The following is a 19502-nucleotide window of genomic DNA, read 5'->3' as shown; positions in this document are numbered from 1 at the left end:
TTCCAGTATACAAAGCAATTGTATCAAGTAACTTTACTCCATCACACAAGGGAGTGTTTTTCCCAAAAATATTGATGACGTGTAATTAGTTAGCCTTATGATAGTCATTAACTAGCACAGTTTACTGTCTGGACAGCAGATGGTTCCACCCAGTCAAATTCCATATGTGTGTGTCTATATGTATACATACATATATATGTATAAAAACACCCAGGGAGATTAGCAGTAAAAATGGTGCCTGAAATCCATTCCATGAAGGCAGAAATAAGGGACCTATCTGACTTGCATATGAACTGAATGCCTAGCTATTACATTCAGCGAAGAGCTTAAGAACTATATAGGTGGAAAATGAAAGGACAGGAAAAACGGTCAGGAAAGCTGTTGGGAGCTGATCTTAATAAAGGTAGATATAAACATACATTTATTTTTAAAATCTATTTCTATTATGCTTTGCAAAAGTTTTACTTATATTTGGATTAGGTACAGAAAGTCTTCTTTAATTTTCTTATCTTAGGTATGTACTAGAGATTATTCCAGTGTACTGCCAAAACTGAAGTGTGCTGTTCCTATGGATGCATTCATCTTTCAAACCAAGGTACTGGAGCTGTCTTTCAGTGACCAGAATGCAATAAAGCTGTAAAGGATGTCAAAGCAATTACAGGGCGTTCCACAAGTAAGAAGCATAGGATAGTAAAATGGTGATGCAATGTGACTGCATGGAAAAGAAATCTATCTGGGGTTAGCATTAGCCAGAGGTTCCCTGTAAGGTGATGTGAGTTCTGGTAACCCTGAGCTACCTTCTGGAGACCAGTCAGTATAAAATAATGGGTTTTTTAGCAAGAAGAAACTGATTTTGTTCTATTCTGCAGTTGCAGGGGTTTTTACTTAGAGTCTATTGTGCAAAGACAGTAAGATTTTGTTATGCAAAGGTTGAAAAAAATGTGTATAATACTAAGGTTAAGAATTTGATAGCTAACTGATTTCAGAATCTATCCTCAGTGAGAAACATCACTGAAAAAAAAAGTTTTCTTCTGAGGAATTTTTAAGAGTTTACCAGTCTTAAACTCTGTTCAACATTTTCATGAATCATTTGGAAAAAAGCATGACATCCTGACTGGCCACTTTTGCAGTAGAACAAAGATTGATGGAGTGCTGAGTAATAGTGAGGACAGGGCAATCATAGAGAACGATCTGACCTGCTTGATAAACTGGCCTGATTAACCACAGTTAATTCTAACACACTGAAGTGTGAAGTTATGATTAAAGGAATGACAAATGTATGTTACAATTTACTCCTCCTTACAAAAGGGAAGACTGTCATGTAGAAAACACTAACTCACCAGCTTACGGAAGACAAACAACTCATCAGAAGTCTTTAATGGCAAATGAGGACAACCGGATTCTGTATACAGAAACTGGGAAGTCACTGGAACATTCTTCCATGAAATGTGGTGACTTCACCATTCCTGATACCTTTAAAAGAAGAGAGGTCATTTTTATTCAAGTAGACTTTGGTCAGCCACAGGACATCAGGATTAGCATTCAAGTAACTGCATGGTAAGTAACAGATCTGACATTTAACAAGTCTAACGAGATCATCTGATGGTACTTCTGGCTTTTATAAGTCTATGTGAAGAAATAAGATGGATAACCTAGTACAAATACAAAACCATATTAACTGGTTCACTTTGTTCTTCCACAGCCTAATAAGAGCTAACGAGAGCTAAACAAGAGGGTACAGTGTTATAAAATGGACTTATTGAAGAAGTGAAAGCTGGTAGGACCATTTAGCTAGCAACAGTGAGAAAACCATGCCTCAGAAAACTGTTCCTCAGTGTTTTGCTACAGTCTTATCCTTATGTACTTGCAAACAAGGATTGCAAATGCAAAGGGTGTAAACAACCTAAATGCCCCTCCAGGCTTAGCTTTAGCCTCCAAGACCTTCAAAGGCTTTGCTCACCTCTCCTAAATAGGACTTTCTTGCAGTCTATTTACAGCAGTCTTCTGGTGCTCCTTGAGGAACCTCCTGTTTTGATTTCACATGTGAAAGGTGTAAAAAGCCTCCATCAAGCTAGCTGAATCTTGAGTTAGGCCTGACTGAACAAAACCATGCCCCAAAAAATGTCTTAAGTGAGACATTTTGCAAATGACTCCAGTAATTTGAAAGAAACATTTGGAGGACTTCCTAGAAGAAAAGACAAGCACAAAACCATGTGGAAGATACCCAGCTCTTCACTGAGATGTGAATGGCTGAAGCTGGATACTCTGTAAGGAAATTACATCTGGCCTGTTTGTAGCTGTAAGAACCATCCCTTGAGAGGTTCCTTGTGCAAAAAAAGCAGACCAGTCATGAGAAAATTAGTCCAGGCTGACTACAAGATCACCAACTCTCAGAATTTCATTCCAGAGGATTAAATACAAAGTGAAGAAGAGCTGAGAGTGAGAACCTGTCCATAATCCACAAAAAAAAAAAAAAAGAAGAAAAAAGAAGAGAATCTTCCCCTGACAAACCACACTGTTACAGCTACAACTTCTCACCAGTACAGAAATAAAAGTGTGACTATATCCAGAGAACTCCCTTACAGGAACAAGGCAGGCATTTCACAGACACCCCTCCCAGCTGACACTCCTTTTTCCCTGTATTTTAAAACAGGGAGCTGCACAGGCCACTCTTGACCTTGACTGGCATGTCATTACAGAAACACACTGTCCTGCTCCCGCTACCAGTCCCTGATGATGCTATTTAAAGCTTCAGAGTGACATGACTCAGCCAAGAACACTGTGGATACCTTTATCTACTCATTTGGAAAGTAGAAATAAAATTGTGCACATGAGCCTTGAATTGTGGATGGATGCGACAGAGGCCACCCGAGCAGCACTCCACCCTGCTACCAAAACCTCACCATGTAAATCTAACACAGAGTCCTGTACACCAGGCAAAAGTATTAACTGGGAGGGGAGTGGCTGGAGAGCAGCCCTGCAGGAAAGGATCTGGGGGTGCTGGTTGGCAGCAGGCGCTACAGCAGTCAGCGGTTTGCCCGGGCAGCCAAGAGGGAAAACCACATCCTGGGGTGCATCACACACAGCAGGACCAGCTGGGCAACAGAGGGGATCACCCTGCTGTATTCAGCGTTGGTGCAGCCTCACCCACAATTTAAGAAAGATGTGAAGGTCCTTGAATGCGTCCAGAGGAGGTCACCAAAGGTGGTGAAAGGGCTGGAAGGAATGTCCTGTGAGGAGCGGCAAAGGACTTTGGGCTTGTCTAGTTTGGACGAAAGGAGGCTGAGGGGCAACCTCATGGCTCTCTCTGGCTTCCTGAGGAGAGGATGTGGAGAGAGAGGTGCTGATCTCCCTGGGTTCCAGCAATGGCACACGTGGGAACAGTTCAAAGCTGCACCAGACATTAGAAGCATTTTTTTACCAAGGGGATGGTCAAGCACTGGAACAGGCTTCCTAGAGAGGTGGTCAATGCCCCAAACTTGTCAGTGTTCAAGAGGCATTTGGACAATGCCCTTAATAACATACTTCAACTTTTGGTCAGCCCTGAAATGCTCAGGTAGTTGGACTCAATTTTTCTAGGTCCTGTCCAACTGAAATAGTCCATGCTATGCTGTGCTATGCTATTCCTTGTGTAATCCAAACAATTTTAACATTGAAATGTAACCAAAAGTAGTTTTAGTAGGCTACACATTGTAGATGCTGTACTGTTATGTACATTGAGAAACACAACACAACCTAAACTTCATCTTTCAACCTAACCTTCTAAAAAGTACTACATCATAAAGAAACCCCAACATACATATGTTGAGTGAGTTTTACTTACTTAGAGATATTTGTCACATGCTGTAAAAATAGGATGGTCCTATTTTTATTATTGCTTTCAATATTACTTTGATTAATAAAGTAGATATCTACAAAGAATTAGGGAATTTCTACTGTCTGTTAGTAACTGGGAAGGGAATGCTCTGGGAGAAAGATTAAATAGGTCATTTGGTCCATAAGGTATTAGTGTGTTTTTTCTTATTAAGTCAAGAGCATGAGTTACCTGCAACGAACTTAATAAAAATGAGCTTATTTGTCTGTTTGGAAAGAAATACTCTTGTGCACTCAAATTGCTATGACTGTGTGATCCAGGTTTGCATGTTTTTTTTAATTTCATGAGGATATTTCTCTTCTCTTTTGTTGTGGGTTTTTTTTTGTTGGGGTTTTGTTGGTTTGGTTTTGGTTTTTTGTTTGTTTGTTTGTTTGTGGTTTGGTTTTGGGTGTTTTTGTTTTTTGGTTTTTGGTTTTCCCAATGAACTAGTAAAGCATGTTAACCCTAGGGAACAATTCACCAGTGAGAGGCATGCAAGAGGAGCTGCAGGATCTTTACTATGAGTGTGAGCAAAGCACTCCTCTGTCTCCTTCCTCCTGGGAACCTCTCATCACTGCACATTTGGACCAAATGGGCAAATTATGCTGTGCATGTACATATCTGTGCTGGATTTTGTGCAGAGCCTGTCCAAGAGAAATTACAGTTCAGGAGGCACAGATCTTGGCAGCAGCTTGCCATGCAGAAGGATATACTTGCTATATCAAACCGTACCAGAGCTTCCAGGGACATCTATAGGTCAGCATCTTTCTTTCCTTCTTCACAGCTGGCACAAGGCTAACACTAACACTATAGTTAAAATAAATTTTTGCTTTCTCAAGTAGGAAAAATAACATTTGTGGAACAGTATATCCTTTTTAGATGCCCTACTGCAAAAACAAAAAATCTTGCTTCTTGCACCGAGACCATGTAAAGCCCTCTCTCCCTCGTGTGGGTGCCTCCTATTTCTGCAGGTGCTGAGCTCATGCAAGACTCAGCCAACTGCAAGGGCAGGTGGAGCTAATGAATTCAAGGGCCTGCACATCCTTGCTCCTGTTTTGAGGGGGCTAAACTGAGCAGCTTTGTTCTGTTCAGCTTGTATTTCTAGTTACTATGATACTACTGTTCACACCACGAGTGGGAAGAGGGATGTGTAGCCAAGAAGCAGTGAGGAAGAGCACAGAGGATCTTGGCAGTCAGGAAATGGAGAAGTTTGTTGCCAATCTTTTGCCTTCTCGGTTGATCTGGTACCCATGACTTGTGTCTCCTCTGGCTCCATCCAAAGCCTCCCTTGGAGGTGATCTGTGCCAACAGGATGCCATAGGACATGTGCCTTCCTTTCTCTGCACACTTGTCTACAATCTGCCATAGTCCCAGTCACAAACCATGCCACAGGCTATTGTTTGCCTCACCATCACCTTGCAAACACAAAACACAAGCCAAGTTAATAAATTACACTTTTAATGCGGTCTGCCCTGGACGTGTTAGACTGAAACATTTCAAACTCTTTCTCAAGGCAATTAGCACCATGGTCATTATCATCTCAGCACCTTCTTCTTTGTGGCTGCCCATACTCTGTACCATAACAATGACTTGTAGTCCACTGTTGTAACTAAGTTGCAATGAATTGCTCCAGTGAAATTCTTTGGAGAAAAAAAATTTTTCTGTAGTCTCTTTGTTCATCTAAGATCGCCATTTAGTGAGCAGGAATCCTGTGAAGCCTGCTGGCTGATCCTAAGGGAGGTTCAGTCTCTTGTCATCCTGCCTTGTCTGCCATTATTTCTTTTTTTGCCTTTTCCGTGCCACTGCTATGTGCAAGGCCTGCATAATGAGGTCTTTGTTATTCAGGATGTTGTATTCCCCCAGCTGAACCAGACGGTCATATGCTTGCTCAGTGTATTGAATTGAATATGTTGAATAAGGAGAACAGCGGCCATAGAGATCAACTTTGCCATCTTCCATCTCTGACTCTGAGCGCTTCTGACCTAGGAGGAAGGAGTGACAAATCACTGAGAGATGGGAGTTACTCTAGCCATAAGCAAGCAAACCATTAACAGATTAGGGAAAGGAGATGTCTCTCCACAGAGAGAGTTCATAATCTAAATTATTTTTGTGGGTTTAATTTATTTTTTTAAACAAATAATTATTTTTCAAACTGGCAACTCAGTCCCTGGTGCAGGTGGATATCAGTTGCTTCACATAATGAGGGGAGAAAAATTATGATTATTCCTCTTACACACATCTACACTGAAGTTCTGAAGTGTACTTGTGGCTCACATAGATTCATCAAGGTTAACTGCAAACTAACTAGTCTGGGGGTTGAAACAGCACAGCCATGGCATCAAAGTTGGCATGGTAAAAAAAGTAACTTTGAGAGGTTTATGTACCGAAATGAGCCAACAGTGAAGATCAATGGTTGCAGTATATAGTATATAGTATAAGTATATAGTTCCTTTAATAGGCTAGCCATGGTGTCAACCTTTTTAACATGTTTGATTACTTACCTGGTGCTTTGTATTTTTGGAAGGTATCATTAATTAGTGGGAAAAATAGCAGCACTGGCGCTCCTGGAGTCTCAGCACCGTCAAAGAGGTAACACTCCTTCGTGTTCTTCCTGTCTTCTTCACTCAAATCCACCCTGGGAAAAAGGATTCCCTGCTCCGAGCAGTACTTGCAGGTCTGATCCAGAGCCTGGATCAATGAACAGAACAGTACTAAGACTTACAGAGGATTTCAGGGCTCGGGATTTCTTAGAGTCCAGTAAGAAAGGGGGCATTTTACAAGCTAGCGGTGTGAAAGCTCTGAAGCCCCTATTGGAAAGCATTGCATCACTGGAGAGAAGGTTTATGTTTTCCCTGAGTTCTTAGCACAAAACAACGTTATGATAGAAGAAAAACAAATGAGAGTATGTACAGCCTATAAATGAAGTATCACACTGCAGCATTAGGCTAAAAATGCTAGTAGTTAAGACCTTTAGTAGGAGCAATATAGAAAGCACCTAAATGTTAAAAACTTCCAGGTATACAGCTGTTGAAGAAGAAACGGAGACTGCTTCAACTCCTCTCACCTGTATCTGGGATCCTGCACTGTAATTTAAATGCAGGATGACATCCACTTTTCTCTCTGGTTTTAAAAGCGGCATGATGCTGGTATTGATGAAAAACCCTGTATCTACCAGAGACAGAAATTCCTCTGATTGTGTCAGCTGGTTGGGAAACGTGTCCAACACGGTATCTAAAAGGAAAGAATATTCTTGCTGTAAGTGCAATAGTTCAAAACTGGTTAGCCTGTTTTCCACTCTTACACCATGACCACAGGGAAGGGAGATTGGCTGTATCCTTTCTCTTCCGCCTTCCCAACTCCAGCCACCTGCAGTTTGGACCTCCAGTGGCAACGTTCACGAAGGGGGTTTCTTATGCCTCCCCACTGAGCGTGTCTCCAAACAGAGAAGAGGAAAGCCACCATCAGGACCTGATGCCCCTGCCTCAGGAGGCATGTGCCACCAGCAAGCCATTGGCATGGAGCTCAACACTACGCCGTGCTACACCTCGGTATGCCACAACTGACTGATTCTGCCCAAACATGGCCACTAACCTTGGAGAATGGGTTCAGTATCAAATCTGTGTTTTCATTTTGTTCTGCTCTTTTATTCTCTCCCTGTGTACACAGGTCTTCCGTTACCTTTCCATCTGCAAAAGTGCTTGTTCTCCAGGTAGTCGTTATGCATCTGCAAGCCCTTTAGGAAGTTGTGCTCCTGGGCAATGCAGAGGCGGTCAGTGAGAGCGCTCCGAAGGGTGCTGCCGAGGGTGCCAGGAGGGGTGAACAGGCGAGTCCTCAGCTCGTGCAGCTTCAGCGGTAGCAAGGGTTCCTCTTCTGTGCAGGGGAAGGATGTTAAATTCTACCTGCCTACAGCAAAGTCACCCCCCTGAGATGTCAACGTATGTAATAAAAATCAGTGTTTTCTTTATTTAAAAAGTCTAGGATGAAAAGGCTCAAACACAAGTGACCAAGTGAAAAAAAAAATAAAATGCCACTTTTAACAGCCAAATACCATTTCCTTACACAGTCCAGACTTGGATTAAAAATGAGACCCAGTATCAGGCAGCAATGAAAATCTGCACCAGATACACGCACACACTTGTGGAACAGACCAAATGCAGACTTTGGAAAATATATCTATTTTCCTTATTTGTATTATAATAGCTCCTACTTGAGGTAGCCAAAATCTTTTTTGCTTTATTAATAATTTACAGATCAACCTTATTATTCCTGAACATTTTACTCATCTGCCAACTTAAGTGCTGAGTCTTCTGTGAGCACATAGATCACAGGACAGGAGATTTTTAAAATATCCAATCATGCTTTGCACTATGAGGCTTTGAATCCAATTCCTTCCAGAAAGGCAAAGTGGACTCTGAAGAAACACTCCAAAAAACATACTGTGCACATCTCACGTAGTAGGTGGGTGTGATGGCTTATCTAACGTTATCCCTTTCTAAGGATAAATGCACAGTAAGGAAGAAGTATGATAATTTACCTATATTGGTGATTCTGTCCTGAGTCCACCTGTGCCAGAAATCTTCAGATGAATGGGACAAATTCCAGATATATAACACATTCAAAGAAAATAAACTACTCCATATGCCTGTAAAAAGAAAGAATTTCTATCACAAACATTCACACATCATGAATTGCAAAACTGTTATCATGAGATTAAATTTGCAAGGTTTATGCTTTTCTTTAGTTTGTTTTAAATGGATGATGTGCCATTTTTATTTGGCTGCTGCTTTTTGAGCCTTATTTTGGTATCCAGTTTTTGTCTTGTAGTACTTAGGGCTCGATATATACTTTAACAAGTAATGAGATTTTTGTGAATGAATATAATTTAAGGAGCGTGGGTTTTCAGAAAAAAAAAGTATCACAAGGATTATATAAAAAGAAAGGATGAAAGTTTGCAGTCTGAGAGATTTGATGGAGAATTATATTGATAAGGGTCTAACTACAACATGATCTTACAAACATTTGTAGGCTCCCATTTTTGAGAATCAGCCTGTTAACACATTGAGTAATGTTTTGACCACGCATTTGGAGCTTGAGAAACAATTTCTTTGGTTATCCATTAGGGCACAAATTCTCACTGTTTTTTAGTTTGGGACATGCAAATGTAAGCACGTGCAGCATAGGTTTAGGGTAAAATAGCACTGTGTCCCTCACTCTAAGCAAAGTGGCCAGTAGAGGAGAAGGTTGCATCTCAAACAAGTCACAAGTTGATAGCTTGGCTCTTTATCTGGAAAACACGTTTGCGTGCTCCACTTCAGTCAACAGCAAAAATGGTTCTGGATATGATTATGCTGTTTTCCTCCCAGGCTTGCTCAGGCAATGTGGAAACTGGAGCCAATGACGTGTGGCCAAAACAGAGTACGGGGGACCTGGCATGCTCAAACACTCCCTGATGAAGTGGAGAATCAGCATGAAGGCTTGTGGAAACTGGCTATAGAAAGCACAAAAATTACTGATTCCCTGCGAGACAGGCAAGAAGGTCTGGAGCTCACTCTTCTGGGGTAGCACAAGCACAACTGTAGATTCCCTGGGACCTGAATTTTATTGTTGGACTGGAAGTGATATTGTATTTTTATTCAAAACTATCTTTAAAAATTAATAACTGTTTGTTTGCCACTTTGAATTTTCTTTTTACAGTAAACTGAATCCATTATAGTAAGTTTTAATTCAGTGATGAGATATTTACCCTATCTGGTGAAACTGCCCTGTCAGTCATGCACCAGTACTTTATTAGTTCTTAGTTCATATTGATCCCAAGCAAAAAAGGAAAAAATTCGAAATAATTCAGATGTTTTGAAGAGTTTACCTTCTAAGAAACAAATCCGGGATTCGGGGACCTTCTTCATCAACCGACCCATGAAGAACTCACTGCCAAAATCCTCAGCGCGAACAAAAGCTCCATATTTTTGCAATCCCACCTCGTAAGGGGTGAACTCCACCCATTCTGTGAAAAGGAACACAAGGAAGTAAACCGAAGTGTTTTACTACAGCCTCTTAGCTGTAGATAAAAGTGATATTGCCATCATGGGAATCAAAGGAGTTAAAACTTAAAATATTTCTGCAGTTAAGTCTTAATATTTCAGACCAATAGCAATGAGTTATAAGCCTGGTACAAATGAAAACTCTTGAACATGAAAAGTCTCTGGAATATTTTTGAGTCTGTTACATAGACAGTCAAACTTTTACCTGACCACAAAGACATTATTTCAAAACACATCAGCTCTGGTTCTGGTCTTTAAATGAGGGGGGTTTTTTCAGACTATCTAAAAAGACTGTCCCAGGATTTACTAGCTTAAATATAAAGACAAATGACTCTCTGAAGTCCCATAATTACCTTTGAAATCCAGAGTGCTATAGTTCTTCTTGACATTGACTGCAGTATAGATAGGCAGTGGGTTTTGACCACGATCAATGGCTCGTTGCTGATCAGAGAGTCTATGGTTGTCTTTCTGTGATTCCAGAAATATGGTTATACTGAGACAAAAATTAGCACAGGAGTGTTTTTTCTGCATCTAAGCTTGTAGGGCAGAAAAGTGTCTGCCCCTAATGTATAATGCATGCTGGACTTAAATACTGAATTGTTTCATACTTTTCAAAATTGTTGCAAGTGTTCTCTTACTGAAATATCAGCAGGCACCCAATCTGATGCCAGAGTATTTGATGACCCATTAGGATGAAAATGAGAGGAAATTATGAAGAAGAGTACTTAGGTATAAACCAGCTTAATGCTTAAGTTTATCTAAGACATCTCATATATCACAAAAGTCTGCAAGTCCTTTTGTTGATACCTGTCATAGGTGTTAAGATAATGTCTACAATTTTGCTATTTCTAAATAAAATACTTGTAATATATGCAAAAAAATCCTAAAATATAATATTTTTTCAGAATGTTAATCTTGGAGTTTTCTCAGAAAAACATATCCAGAATCTCAGAAGCAAGAATGCTGACTTCCACCATGCCTGGATATTTAAAAGACTACCACCAAGTGTTTTGGAAACAGCTGTGCATTTGCATACACACAGTCACTTAACAAAATACTTCTCTCAGAACAAACAGGAAAATATCTTCTCCAGAAATTAATTTTCAGAAAATTGTAAGCCACTGTAAATGCTGCTTTATGACATACTGTACCCCATCATGCAACAAAGATTCCAGAACAAGCCCCCACAGATCTATAAAAGATGTTTTGTGGCCCTCTCTTTTCCGTTGACACAGCTGCTTTTTGTAATACTTCAAATACTTCAATGAAAGGGAGTTTATTTTGCATTTTGTCATATGTTTTCGAGCCTCGCTGATTTGCTTGTCGAGATCCTTTTGTGACCACTCAGCATCTCTGTACAAGTTTGACATGGTCCTAGGAAGAGGAAATATATATTGAGGAGGTAAAAAAACACATCAAGGTTTGATGTAAATGATGGCTACATTTGATGTTTCTAAATTCTTGATTAGAAATTAAGTAAAGATTGCATGTCTTCAATTCCCTAAGAAGCTACCGTGTTCCTTTTGAAGCCACAGTCATTACCCCAGTCAAAATGGTTTGAGCAATTTTCCATAATCTGTTCTTAGAAAAACACTTGTTTTCATGCTGTTGCAAATTATGTGACTTTCCCCCATGAAAATACTTTAATCTGTCAATTTTGGAAGAAGATCAAAAAAATAGGACTGCTGAGAAGGTATTATACATAGACTACTGCAGGTCAGCCCCAGCCTACTTCAGCGCATTGGTGTCATCAGGAAGACTCCAGCCAAGAGCTGCCCAGTCCTACTTACCACGTAGTACCAGACAAGCCAGTCAGGTACGTGGCACAGTCCAAGAGATTGAGTTTCTTGAGCCCCCGCAGACTGCCATACAGAGCGGTCAAAGATCTCATCCCACCTCCTGTGGTCATGATGGCCACCACTGGGGTCTGTGCAACACACAGACAGAAAAGTAAAAGTTGTAAAGTCAAGATTTAAAAAGAAATCTCACAGGTTGAAGAGAGGAGGATTATCAACAAGGATAACAATCATAGGATAAAGACTGTGGAAGAAGCCTATATATATATTTCTATATAAGGAATATAGAGCCTGGCTTGCAATGAAGGAGAAGAGTTAAATTTAGGATAGGAGAAGAGTTAAATTTAGGATAGCAGCTGCAAAGGACACAAACAGCAGGGTGAGATTAGAGGTATGGGGCAGCATTGGAAGTGTACGTAAGTTTAAAGATCAGGAAAGACCAGAAAAAAAATTAACTGGGAAAAAAAGAGGTCACATTATGTTGTTATTGCCCCACTTCTAAGCACTCATTAGCTGTTTTGAATGTCTGCCCTACAGACCTCATGTTCCAGCAGATCCTGTTCCAGCTGGAGGACCTTCTTCAGAGCAGGAGCAACATACTTCTGCCTTTTGCATAGAAAGTCTTGCTCCTGCATGCAGAGGTCAAACCCTAAACGCACATCAAGGTCATCTGGGCTGGAGCAGAGATCAAGACAACAAAAAATATTCTGTTTTATTAGTAGTAGACAAGCTCAGAGTTTCCAGGACAAGGAAATAAAACGGATGATACCCAAAGCGCCGCATTTACAGGCAGACCCTTTCCTACACTTCATAGCAGGTGTACAGTGCTGCACGAAAGAATGATAGAAAAAGGGACTGCTAAATTTCTGAGCAGTTATCAAAAGAAAACGTAAGGAAAGACATTCCTGTAGATAATTTCTGAGAGAACTGCTGGCCAGATTCTCTCATACTTTAGCCTGCACTGAGAGCTGTAGGAAGAACTCACATTTGTCTTGAAGTAGGCAACAACTTCATCATCAGCAGTAGCAGGTGATCAGCTGTACTTACACAGTGTTAAGGAAAAGGTTAAAGACTGTGCTGAACATAACACTAACTGGCATAATTGGTTTGTAATATTATTTCTTCTATTTTACACATCTTTTTCATTATTCATGTCTCAGTGTGGATTGTCTACATGTATTGTTAATTTTACACATATAGTTTGCTTTCAGCTCATGTGAATTCCACATCACTTGATCACACAACCCACTGTCCTACTGTGAGGGTCTCCTCCCCAGTAAAGAGCCAAGGGTGACGCAAGTTCAGCTAAAGACGAGTTAGCCTCCAAGAGTGGCCAAGTGTCTTACCAGTCTTCTGCCTTCGCATATAAATCGAAACCTTCACCCTGGAAAGTAAGAATGCAAACAGCATAAGCATGATAACCTGCTTTAGCTCTCCTCCACTGTAGTCCCAGGAGGAATTTTAGCTTGTGCCATCCTAGCAATGCAGGTACAAATCAGGAGCTCTGAATGATCCAGTAGCATATGTGAATTAACTACTTCAGTTTACTGTCAGGGAAGCTGTTCAGTAATCCACAGTGTTTTCTAGTGAATGTAATGCCTGAGGACCGCTGCTGTTTACAGAGAAAAGTAATGTTGATGTAAACCTTACCCACCTCTACCTTACCTCTCCCAGACAGCCAGGCAGGCTGCAGGCACACTACTATTCTACACAGCAGCATCTGCTGCTCCCTTTCTATGGCTTGTACCCCACAACATTCCCGCACCCATTCAAACAGGACAAGGCACAACCTGGCCTTATCACCTAAATACCTACCACTGTTAGATTGTGGCATTTTTGTCAGCAGGCTTCATCATCAGAAGGTAGCCTGGCAATCATCAGAGGGACAGAATTTCACACTCAGGTTTCTCAATCACGCTCACAAAGGAGCAGGCACTCACCTCTGCTAAGATCATGTTTTTTCCACTTGGAAGAGAATGAAGTTCCATGTTTGGAGAGCCTGTGTCATACACATGGGAGCACTGAAAAAAATACAAGTATATCCATGTTTACATTGTAAGAAAAGTTACTCTCTTTCCACAATGCAAATTAATATTACTACTTAGGGTGCATGTTACTTTACATGCCATTATTAAGTTTTATGAAGTCCAGTTGTAACATACAAAGGAGGGAGGTCGTTTCCTTCCCGGTAGTGTAAAATCCAGCGTTGGCTGCTTGTATCTGGCATAGTGGAATTTGGCAGGAGAGGAGGAGCTGAAGACAGGATCAGATCCCAGCATAATGCCTTGGGTGCCCTCATAAGAGCCTTGCACTTTAAAGGAGAATTCTTTCTCTAAGGAAGTGACACAAAAGCAGACACAGAGTAGTTTTCTCATCAAAATTGGAAACAAAGGTTCTTATAGGGTCTTTCACAAAGCTGTTCTCATGTTTCAGATTTTTTGTCTTTTTTTTTTAATTCTTACATAATTCTTACATAAAGCATTCATAATATTAGAAGATCATGATTTAAAAATAGCTGATGGATAAATAACCTCACTTGATAAAGATTTCTTCTTATTTTTCTTCTTCTTCTCAACCACCTGAACTTCCAAGGAGCAGATTTTGCGAGACTGTAGGAGACACAAATAATAAAATACCTCATGGCTGGGAATTTTCCAGTCTGAGGTTCTGTTTCCTAGTCTAAACTCTTACTGATGACGATATGTGTGCTATACAGGCAGTGCACTTTGTCCAGAGGAAAACATTTTCTCTCAACCATGACTTCAATTTCAGATACTGGCTAGGACAGGATGGGTTTCTGAGAATCTGGCCACAGCCAGGGCAAGACTGTGGGTACAGCATGTAAAGGGAGAAGGTAAGGGCAAAGGAAAAAACAGCACTCCCAGGATCCCAACAGAGATGCAGCGGACTGATTTAAACAAGAATAATGAAAAAACAAAGATAAGTGAACAATGGCATGGCCATAAAGTCCCTGTGTAAAATGTGCAGTTATGAATGCAGGAAATTATGTGTGCCTAGGATGGGACAAACCCCATTGCTCTGGCAATATGGGAGTTTGGGAAGAGTGATGTCCAAGGGTGGGTTCACTTCTGCACCAATATCTTGGACCTAAACCACTTCCAAGTGTTGCCTCTGCCATACCAGAGGGATGCTAGCATGGGACCACTCCCGGCTGTTCCAGCTGCAGCCTCTCCACAGGTGCCATGTCTTGGATGTCGTGGATGTCTTGGGAGGCAGACGATGACATGGAAAGTCGCAGTGTTTCAGTGCTGGCTTTGCTCAGTCAGAGGGTATGTTGGCCTGATGTCTGTGATTCAAGTGAAACAAGTGTGGCAACAGGACAAGAAAGATGACAAAGCACAACACTCACCACTAGTACTCCATTAGTAATGATGATTTCAGGAGGGCCTGAACTAGGAAACAGAAAGAAAAATACATTTTTAATAACTCAGCATAACCACAGTGTAATTCATGAGCCACACCCTTCTCCTGATTTTCCTCTTGCTTATTTTTAGCTGCCTATTGGATTTGACAGAAAAGTCCCAAGAGACTCATGGTACAAGTTTCCTCACTTTACTCTGTCAAGGCATAATCATCATCCTACTGGCTCATCCACTCCTGGAGCTCAGCAAAAAAGAAAAGGTACTGTGAGGCCAAACCATGTAACAACTTCATGCTGAGCCTCAAGCTGCAGATGGTTTCACATAATCCATTTTTTTTTAAGTTGCAGTTTGACCGAGGATGGGACAGGAAGGGCTCTAGAACAAAAATGCAGTGCGTTATTCCATGTTGTGCTATGGAGGGAGGCGAACCCCCCTCCTCATCTTAAAGACAAAGGCGTAACAAAACAGTGGTGCCAGTATTCTGGTCTTAAATAGTATTCATTACACTAGGGAAAGAAAAGGTTTTAGGGTGTTCTCCCTGTGTGCCTGAAGTTCATGGGAGGTCATCCTGGCGTGCAGCCATTTGTCACACAGCTCATAGCACAGATTCCTTGGGAAACCAAGTTCATCAGCAGCATCATCAAGGAATGATGCACTCTGGACAATTAGACTAGATTATTTCATGCCTCTGAATTGCTGTTTCTTTTTGCGGCAGATTATGTTGCATTTCATGTTTACTCACATATCATCCAGTGCAAATCCCACCTCTAGCTCCTCTTGTCTCTGGAAAATAAAGGAAAATACTTTTGGCACTAGTCTACTAGCAGTTCTCACAATGCAAGTTCTCACTCTCACAACATGTGTACACACGCACTGTGACTGGCAGAGCATTTAAAATAGAGGCATCTACCACCTCTCATCTATGTTTCTTGAGCCTCAAGATTATTGAGATAGTAAGTTTCTGGATAGCTGTGACAGCAGTTTTTAACAAAGAAAGTAGCTGGCTGGCTTGCTTCTGCTGGGACACGAGGGACGGACCGAGCCTGCCAGCACAGAGAAAGAGGGTCTGCTGAGGGGAGCAGCCAAACCTTCAGGTATAAGGAGGGGAAGTGGTGACATGCAAAGCAGCTGTAGAAGAGGATAACCACTTTGTTTGGCAACGTGTTGAGGGCATTGCAGCAGAGGTAAATCTGACATTAAAGTCTGGTCTGTGGGGTGGTGGAGGAGAGTATAATCCCTAGGAGGAAGAAAGCAAAGGAGAGAGGAAGACAAAGGTGAGGGCAGAAGGGATGATGAACAGAGAAGTAAGACCATGCTGTAGGTTATTCAGTTGCTCAAATTACCTATTGCATTAAAGACATAAAAATTATTAATACAGGGAAAAAAAAGAAATTGCGAAGGCCTGAAGAGTATGAGCTCTGACTACTGTAGCTGTGCAAAGGCAATAATGAAAGGCTTGGATATGGCACCTGTAACCACACAGACAGTAATGAGCTGGGTTACAACCCATTGTTTCCATTTTACCAAGGGGCAGTGGAAGTCTACACACTGCTCCATTGGCATTTTGCAGAGAAAGAAATGGTCAAGTAGGGCATTTAAAGATAATGAACTGCAGAGTGGAGTTTGGGTGTGTGTAGACAAGGTAATTAATCAACTGAATGATGCATAAGAGATGCACAAGAGACTGGGAAAGAACTGGAAAAGGAGAGGGACAGACAGAATGTACTGGGAGGTGGGACGTGTGACTTTCAGGGCCTCCCTGGACCCTCAAACTAGGAATATTTCTTCTTGCCAAATTGAGTGTCATGACTTAGACACCTTATTTAAACATCTATGCCACAGTCCATAATTAGCAACAAGTCTGGTTCCACACTTAGTTCTGATCACAGAGTTATTACTTCCTAATTACTAGGTTAAGTAACAAGTTATGTCAAAAAGCATCGTGTACTGGCGTGGGCACACTCCTTGATCCTCGATGGGGCAGGCTCAGCAAAATGATAATTTTGCAATGACACCTGAAGTTTGTGAGCCTCTGTGACCAACACCAAATCCTTCAGTGTGCCTGTGGATGCAGGTGTGAAGAGGCTTTCCCATGGCAGAGTAAAAAACAACTCCTTTTTATGTGACTGGGCAGTTCATACAGAAGAAGGAAAAAAGAAATATTTTGCAAATAACATTTTAGACAGAAAAGCAGACAAACATTTTCTTGCCAACCTGTTCCATTTCTTATTTCAGACCTCACCTGGGAATCACACTTGAAGTGCATAAAAACTTGCTCTCCCAGGGAAAGTTTGGCTGTATCGAAGTACACCGTGAAGAGGTGGTCATCTTGAGTAACCATGTCCTTATCATAGAGCGCCAGCTCCAGCACATTCTGGGGAGGGAAACAAAAGATTTTAGGAATGTGTCAGGTTTCATTCAAAGCAGGAGATCCTGGGGACAGTTGTTTTAGTCAGCTGTTGTGAGGAGTGGGAGGATGAAAAGGACGAGGAAGGGAAGGAGGTGGAGAGGAAATCAACTCCGTGTAGGCATCTGCCTACGAGAGGGAGTGAGACGAAATCACAGACATCTCAAAGGTCATATTCTACCTGTAGCTGAGAGTGATACTTGTCTTTCATGGCATGGAAAACCATCATAGGGGTATGTGTTATTCTGACATCTTTCTGCATTTTTCCTTGCCTTTTGAGAAAATTACTTTTGTCCCCTTTGCAAAAGGATAAAATCTGGCAAGTGCTCCCTAGGTTATGTTTAACAGAGAAGTTCCAGCCCAGTACCTTGACCTGACTCTGGATCCTGAAGTAGAAGGTCTCATTCCACACTGGATCCTTACAATTCTTGATGGTTTTAGTCTGAAACTTGTCGGCTGAAGCAGTTGGCAGCCACAGGCTCACATAACAATCCGTCTGGCTTACTGTATGTTAAAAAAACACAAACACATCTAAAATGAGGATTTGCTCTAGAAGAAAGAATGAGTTAAACAATATGGAGCTTTGCTTTCAAAGAGAGACACTGTGATACATGGTGACATATTTGTCCAACATAAACATTAGAATTTAGGTAATAGGCATGGAGGAAAAAAAAAAAAAGAGGGACATGATTCTTCTCTGGATAAATGTGATTAATGATATCATAAATGCATTAAAACCAAAGGGTTTTCTCCTCCTTCTATGTCATCAAGCAATCAGTTTAGCACAGGATAAAATAATTCAGGACAACCACAGCAGTCTATATCTACAAGGTTAAGGAAACAAAGTGATAGCTTCTACTTTAGCCAGACAGAATTTTAACAAAAAGCCCAAAACATAGATGGCATAGATAGGGCGTGGGGGGTGGGGGTGATGTGTGTGGAACCACAACCAAAACCACCCAGCTCCTTGATTTCTGCATAAGTAAAGCTATAATTTTCTATTACATTTCATTTGCAGGCCATCAGAAGTGGACATACAAAATGTAACAACATTTAATGGGGTTTTATCTGTGACAGCTGGTACACAGGGAATCAGGGTACGGTAATTTGGATTTCTTAGCCTTATGCTTTGCGTACAAGCTAAATCTGAGATAAGGCTACTCCATTTTCAGTATTTGCTCCATTATCCCAACCAGTCTGTGTCGTTTGTTACATAAATATACTCCAAAAGAAAACACAAGAGATCTTTCCACATTTCTTGCTTTCAACAGTTTGCAGAGATTTCCTGCTCCCTTTGGGGATGCAGAAAAATATGTGCAATAGGTACAGCTGCACAGAACAGCGCTGATGCAAAGAAGAGCAACCTACTATGTTCATTGCTGGAACCAGCATGCCAGTGAGAGGGCTTTTCCATCCATGGAAGAAATCTAGAAAGCACTTTTTCTTGGAGCAGGACTAGGTAGTACACCATGAAGGTTAAGGAGACCATACAGAACAATACAGATACTTACAGACATCTGCCTGGTGGATATTTCTTGCTCTTATGACTCTTACAGTCAGTAAGTAACACGGAGATGACTCTATCTGCAGGGAAAAAAACCCCGAAAAACCAAACATACGAAAGACAGGAATGAATGCTAAAGGTAGATAGCATGTTTATAAGACCGAATTTATCAAGAGGGAGAAATTCCCAAATCATGAACAAATTAGCTGCATTTTTCTATGTGACTGAAATGGCCAACACATACATTTTCCTACTAATACCTAAATAAAGTAATTGACAGAAAGATTTCTCTCTTGTTACAGCATGATATGTGGATTTATATTATCATAGAGGATTTATTACTTTCTAACTAAAATCTAGCAGCACAAAGTGGTAAGATTCAGGCTCAGCTGGGGAGATTTAGTTGTTAAATTTCCAAGGTAGAAAATGAAAATCTGACTTAGGCTTCTTGCAAGTGATAAAATTATCCTGGGAGTCACCTCCCATCCAGTCATTACACGTGTTCAGTCTCTTGGGCTATG

At 41.0% G+C, this 19502-nt stretch overlaps 1 protein-coding gene across 1 annotated transcript in view; it reads right to left on the bottom strand.

The window, feature by feature from the left end:
* Positions 1–5626: 5626 nt before the first annotated feature.
* The window catches only part of LOC104512214 (cytosolic phospholipase A2 epsilon-like), a 16956-nt gene continuing 3080 nt past the window's right edge, over positions 5627–19502 (bottom strand). Inside the window, exons 3-21 of the mRNA XM_010155106.1 lie at positions 18989–19061; positions 17845–17981; positions 17313–17444; positions 15813–15853; positions 15058–15100; positions 14224–14296; positions 13850–14019; positions 13628–13708; positions 13034–13071; positions 12227–12362; positions 11682–11818; positions 11043–11265; positions 10245–10359; positions 9717–9854; positions 8388–8495; positions 7532–7723; positions 6918–7084; positions 6355–6541; positions 5627–5835 (exon numbers count right to left, since the gene is read on the bottom strand). Of these exons, the coding sequence (XP_010153408.1) occupies positions 5627–5835; positions 6355–6541; positions 6918–7084; positions 7532–7723; positions 8388–8495; positions 9717–9854; positions 10245–10359; positions 11043–11265; positions 11682–11818; positions 12227–12362; positions 13034–13071; positions 13628–13708; positions 13850–14019; positions 14224–14296; positions 15058–15100; positions 15813–15853; positions 17313–17444; positions 17845–17981; positions 18989–19061 (2400 nt within the window). The remainder of the gene's footprint in view (positions 5836–6354; positions 6542–6917; positions 7085–7531; positions 7724–8387; positions 8496–9716; positions 9855–10244; positions 10360–11042; positions 11266–11681; positions 11819–12226; positions 12363–13033; positions 13072–13627; positions 13709–13849; positions 14020–14223; positions 14297–15057; positions 15101–15812; positions 15854–17312; positions 17445–17844; positions 17982–18988; positions 19062–19502) is intronic.

Source organism: Eurypyga helias, unplaced genomic scaffold (genome assembly GCF_000690775.1).
Source record: "Eurypyga helias isolate BGI_N326 unplaced genomic scaffold, ASM69077v1 scaffold46687, whole genome shotgun sequence".
Lineage (NCBI taxonomy): Eukaryota > Metazoa > Chordata > Aves > Eurypygiformes > Eurypygidae > Eurypyga > Eurypyga helias.
Note: the sequence above shows the minus strand (reverse complement) of the source record. Positions and strands in the feature narration are given on the sequence as shown.